Source organism: Buceros rhinoceros, unplaced genomic scaffold (genome assembly GCF_000710305.1).
Source record: "Buceros rhinoceros silvestris isolate BGI_N320 unplaced genomic scaffold, ASM71030v1 scaffold5216, whole genome shotgun sequence".
Taxonomy (NCBI): Eukaryota; Metazoa; Chordata; class Aves; order Bucerotiformes; family Bucerotidae; genus Buceros; species Buceros rhinoceros.
This window is the reverse complement of record NW_010419233.1, coordinates 23,364-29,537: the sequence shown is the minus strand read 5'-3', so window position 1 is coordinate 29,537 and position 6,174 is coordinate 23,364. Positions and strand designations below refer to the sequence as shown.

Below are 6,174 nucleotides of genomic sequence, written 5' to 3'. Positions count from 1 at the left end.
TTTGCAAAATGTTTTCATAAATGCTAACTTGGACAGCCAGCCTTCATATAAAAAAAGAAAGAGTGAGACTGGATAACACTTGGCAGCAGGTATAGGAAATACTTCAGCAGCCTATATATAACTACTTTTACAGAAGAACAGCTTACCCTGCATAAAGTTTAAACCTCGGTGCTTTAGAAAACCAGCACCCCCCCCTTTAAGCGTGTGTATTGTTAATAGAGATTACCTCTTTTGAAAGATGAAAGAGCTTTGCTTTGCAATCCCCAGTAGAATTTGAAACCTGTAAGGCGCAAAAAAAAAAAAGGCATAATGAAAGAACAAGCTGAAATCACAGATATGAAACTTTATAGTTTCTGTCATGATTAAGAAAAGAAGGAATTTAAATTACAAGTAACTCTGCAAGTGTTAATGTAACTGTAATGTTAAGCATTACAGTTACTAATAAAATTAGAAGAACTTCAAAACAGCATGTACTTTACCTGTAAAGTCTCTATGACACTACTTGGAGGCAGAGGACAGGGGATCGACCATTTTTTTATCATGACCTGCAAAGACAGCATATTTCATGTACGAATGATACCCTAAAAATCAGTTTAAATGTAGATATACGTAGCTAGAACATGAGACTGTCGGTATACAAAACAGGGAGCTACACCCATAGCAAATTAAGAGGCTTGACTGGTCAGGCCACAAGAAGGAGACCTGACAGCAAAACTCGGCAGTGCCATTGCCTACAGCTGCTTTCTCGGCACAGCTGGCAGCCGTATGGTGTGCCTGTCTGGAGGTGGTGCGCTGAAACGAGCTCTGACATTAACTGAAACACAACCAGCACTCCGCAGTCACTCTGTGCTCCACACTAACCGCCTCCCATACAGAATCGCTGCTGTGTTAGCGATCCCAGGCTCCTTTCCTAAGCAGACAAGCCCTTAACAGAGATAGAGCAGAGCCTAGGGCTAATCTTAAAAGGCAGAAACATATGGTTTGGACTAGAAAGCAAAGGAAAAACAATAAATGCAATTATTGTCCCAGAATGTCATTGGGGCTTTAGCTACACCCTGCTGGTTTAGGGACTGCCAAGTAACAGGGCTGAAAATCAAAGGGAAATTAAAATAAGAAACGTTACCTCCTTTTGCAGGAGCCTAGTTTAAAGTGATAGCTGCATTGCTCTCCTCACCCTAATTAATTTCCTATTGTAGTTGCCTGGCTTTAGAGATCATAATTCTTTTGAAGCCTAGGGCAAATAATTAAAAACTTAATTAAAGACTCAGATTCATGAGCAGAATAACATAGAAGAGAACACTTCTCCTGGCTCTGAGAACTACTTCTTGCTTGCAGCTAAGCAATGTTTCCCAGAGGACAAGGATTAGATGCTCCCTCTTGTCACCACTGCCAGCAGAAGCAAACAAATTCTACCTCCAGACAAAGCGTGGGGAAAGGAAACTGCGGACACACGGCACGCTAAGTCCATCGCGGCAGAAACACACATCTTAAAGTGCACAACTCGGAACTCACTGCAACTCAGGGTGTGGAAGAGGGTAGCAGCTTGCTCAACAGCAGTCTGCAAACTTTGTGAAAAAGGATTGTCAACGGAAATCCTCCAACCACACTGGAGGCACTGGCGATGCCAGGAGATCTGTTCTTATCTGCTTATTGATTGGGCAAGCTGCCGCTCTCTGTGCAACCTCATCTGAGGAAGGGTGGAGGAAGTGACAAGAACATGCTGGCAGTGATTCAAGAAGTTCACTGAAGAGTGAGCAAGGGAGAAGGAGGAAAGGACGTAACACTAAAATATAGCTTGTACATACTGATGACTCTGTCACACGGGTCACCCCTCTTTCATCTCCTGTGCAACAAGCAGCGAGAACCTACGAGCTGAGACACAGATGCAGACTGCTGCTGCTCTAGCACCACAACGACGGACACATGGCTGTGCTACCTCCCCAGGAAGCCCACACTTGTTGGCTAGATGGAGGCATTTATGAGGCTGAGCAAGAAAGCAAAATATTTTTTCTAGGAGATCTCCGTATTTAAAGTCACTCAGAGAGGGGAAATAAAGGAGAGGCTTTGAAGGCTCCAGAGCAGAAGGCTTTGTGGGAACTCTGGCTAAAGCTGGAAGAGGCTTCCTGAGCAATGAAAAGGGGCATGAAGCTCCTGGGGAAGCTTTGGGGAAAGTAAAGTGTGCCTGGCAGTGCTGGGGACAGGGTCTCCTGCAAGCTACTGAGCAAGGACGTATACAAGCACTGCAGCGGGAGGACAAGCCAAGCCAATCCTAAAGAGCTGAAGAACACTTTTCTAAAATAAAATTCATACAGATTAGGAACAGATTGAAATGGAAGTAAAAGGATACAAAATAAAGTGTACCAGTAATTACATTTGCCAACCTGCTTAATTACTCAAATCTGCTTGGGTTCCCAGTTGTAGTCTAATGAGGTTCCCCCCAACAGGAGGAGATTTTTAAGTTGGCAGCACAGCCCAGATAGCTGAGCAGTCATGCAGGCAGCACAATCTTCCTCTGGAATTTGAAGCCTATTTCATATAAACACTGTCTTTTGAGTATAACGGACTAGTGAAAAAACCCTAAAGAGAGATTCTAGTGGAAATAGGGTATTTTAAACTCACACCAAAACCACTGCTAAACATAAAGTCAGAGGATCAAAATGTTCTAATGCTCTCAGTGATGTTGCTTTTTCATATCCTGCAGAGGGAAAACAGGAATCCCTTTATTCCAGCAGTAGTGACAGCACTCAAAGAGGGGTTCTCTGCTCATAACATCAGTCATTATATATGGCAGGTTCCCAATCTGCATCACATTTTGTTCTGGGAACGTAAACAAGAGGTTTAGAAAAATACTGTCAGGAATCATTAACCCAAGCTACCAAGGGCTGTCTCAACAAAACCAGAAAAATCCGTCTTTACTCTCCACCAATATTCAACATAGCAAAAGGACAGGCAATTAAAAAAAGTGTAACGATCACATTTAATTTCTGTTTGCTCAGGATTCAGAGAAGTATTCAACGATCAGAAACAAAAGTGCTCAGGACCTCACAGAATCCGGCTTTGAATTAATAAATAGTTACAGAGATTTGTTTTACTCCCAGATCAGCTCACCATTTCCAACCGAGGACTACAACCAGTAAAAAGGAAAAGATGCTGAAGTGGTCAGAGGAGGAATAAGACCTGCCGAAGCCTCGTGGCAGAGCACCGAGAACGAAGAGCAGTCTCTAGACCTTTTGCTCGCTGCACTCCCTCCACCGCACTGACCAAAACATATGCTGTCTATCATACCGATCTTTTCTGCAGGACATCTTAAACCTGTGGCTTGCTGGCAAAAAGCTGAACAGATGGCATGCACTTGAAAACGCACCAGAATTATTGTATATGCAAAATATAAGTGTATTACTTCCATATGACTGACTCAGTTTTCTTCTGGAACAAATCAAAACGTATCTGCCATGCAGAAATTAACATTGTGCAAACTAAAACACCATTTCAACAGCACATATCACCCACTTCAAAACAATTAGATAGGAAAACTAGAGCACATTTAATGCCTTTGAGTTTGAGCACCTAAAGAAGTCAGAGAGAATATTCTGGGCAGAGTAGTAATTTTCTTTAAATATCCGTAACAGCTTTTAAAAATTTTGACCTCAGTTAGATTTATCGTGGGGGCTGCTTTATCATTTAAAGAGTAAGCACAGAGATTTAACTGTGTACTCCTTCATCAGCGTTTTCCACCTACTCTGTCGACAGAGAATCAAACCCTAGCTTAAATCATCCCAGTTTGACGTGGAAGCAAGACTTGTGTGCAGACACACTTGCCTCTTCTGAGCCCAAAATTGTTTTCGAATGCATCCACCCATCAGAAAAGCTTCACTCAAAGATGCATATACATCCCCACTGAAATCCAGGAACTGAACTTGTTTTAAATACTCCTGTAACTACCTTCAACCTATTTCAGCATTATAGGTTAGTGCCTTTTTTTTTTTTTAAGACAACGTTTAGGAGAGGTCAAAAGTTAAGGTAATTTATAAATATTACAAATGAATTTCCATCAACTCTGGAGAGGCTGTAGCTGCTCCTCAATGCTCAGCTTTGGAAGAATACTTCCCAAGGTCCTACAAACACTGCAATTCTCCAGGGATACCCTAGGGAGATGTTTTGACAGCTTTGAAGTTCGGTTTTATCACATGATTTAGTTCCTAATGGACTGCCTTGGTCTCCTGGATGGCATGTTTGTCCAACTTGCCTTCAACTCTGTTTATCCCTTTGTAAAGCAGGTATTAAATGCAAGTCAATGCAAGCCAGAATGACAGGGGAGAGAGGGAACATATTTCCAGGCTCCCAAATAAGATTCTTGTTCTATACCTAGATGACAGAGTGCAAGTTGCTCAGTTGTACGACATATTACACACGTGCATTAACATTTTTCCCTGTAAAAAGAAAAACAGTGCAACTTAAAGGCACATTTTCCCTCTTAGATCTGCCTAGCAGGTCTCACTTCGGAAACCTCTACCTCACAGGGGCCTTGAGAGGGTGAACATCAGGGTCAAAAAACCCTCACGGCCCAGAGAAAAGAACTTTTCCTTTCAGCGGGAAAGAAGAATAAGGTCATTGACGTATTAATGAATCTTGTAAACTGCCTTAATGAAGTTCTAGTTTTCTTTGCCTTTTTTTGAACTCTGGCACTCCATTACACATGTAAACTTAATTTATTTGGAGAATATTAAATTTTCCTCAGCGCTAGTCGCAGTAACAGTTAGAAGCTAACAGAATTCCATTCCACTACTAGCAGGGAAACAAAAGCAGACGTGCCAGCTCCCTTCACTGCACTGTCAGCAAAACAAAAATATTGCTACATTTACCAGTCCAAAATATAATTATTTTAAATCTTTTCACATGCTTGAAGATTCATATGCATTTCCATGTCTCAGTAAAACAAATGTAGTCTGTCCAGGCAAGCACATACTGAACCTAAGGAAAACTCTAAATTTCACATAAAAAGTTAAGGGGGGAGGGGAAGACAATTCCTTTCAAAACAGGCTTATGAAAACATTCAAACAATAAGAAAAAAATAGATAAGCTGTGCACAGATTTTTAACTTACCACAAGAGCAAAGTACACCATAAAGAAAAATGATAAACTACTTGTGTAGCCAAGAAAGCCTGTAAAATAACAGTAAAAATAAAAGAGAATTTATAAGGAAAGTGATCCTAATGTACAGCTAAAGCTTTACATTTTAGGCATGTTTTCTATTACAGCGCTTGGTATCTGGGGCTTAGGACTCAGAATAACAACATTCCAACTGCCTGTCACAGATCATTTATGTAGTTTTGTAGGGCAGAATTAGAACTGGCTTACCACTAATGGCACGCTGTAAGTAAATGCAGCTCTTTAATGTTCTGCTGTAAAGATTTTATTTTAGTATTGCAGACAAAATACTACTGCAACCCAAGTAATAGGTTAACTAGGCAGGGCTGGGAGGCAGAACACACTGTAACAACTTAAGTAATCCCCACCATCACCAACCCCCTGCCAGTTAAAATAAATAAATAACCCATTAAGGTTTTAAAGTCTTCAACTGTTATTGCTACTAAAGTAGAATAATATTCGCTTCTCTCCTTTAATTACTCACCAATTTTAGGAAGAAGCGCAAGAGGAAAAACAATGCAGACTGAAGTCAGCAGCAGCAGCAGTCGCCCATCAAGGTACCAAGACCTGTTGGAAAATTTATTTGAGATTTGATAGAAAGCTCAAGAGTCCTAAAAAATACGTTCTACTTTAAAACTGTGATCTTAGACAAAATAACAACTAGGACAAGAAAAATAAGTTCTTTCCAGTCTCACAAGCTATTTACATGAATTCACATTCCTAGTTTCCGTACTGTGACATAAAATAGAGCTCCCAGATAACGAGGAAGCAGCGCACCGTCCTGTAACGAACTAGCATTGAAGGTCACGTTGCAGATGCAACTGCCTGCATGGATCAGGGTCTGATGCATGTAAAGTTATTCCTCAGCAGCACAATATGCAAATCCCTGCCTTTATCTGAAGCAATGATCAGAGCAAGGGTATTTCATTCTCTGCACAGTGCGCTACATTGTCTTGAACTGGATTACACCGAGTTGCATATTTACACAACTGGAAGAAACAGCAACATTAATTCCCATTTCCTGCT

General features: G+C 41.0%; 1 protein-coding gene across 1 annotated transcript in view; it reads right to left on the bottom strand.

Annotated features, from left to right (window-relative positions):
* SLC38A6 (solute carrier family 38, member 6) overlaps nt 1-6,174 on the bottom strand; it is a gene marked incomplete at its 5' end in the record, with an annotated part of 37,827 nt that overhangs the window by 8,545 nt on the left and 23,108 nt on the right. Inside the window, 4 exons of the mRNA XM_010138817.1 lie at nt 227-280; nt 480-545; nt 5,104-5,162; nt 5,633-5,715. Of these exons, the coding sequence (XP_010137119.1) occupies nt 227-280; nt 480-545; nt 5,104-5,162; nt 5,633-5,715 (262 nt within the window). The remainder of the gene's footprint in view (nt 1-226; nt 281-479; nt 546-5,103; nt 5,163-5,632; nt 5,716-6,174) is intronic.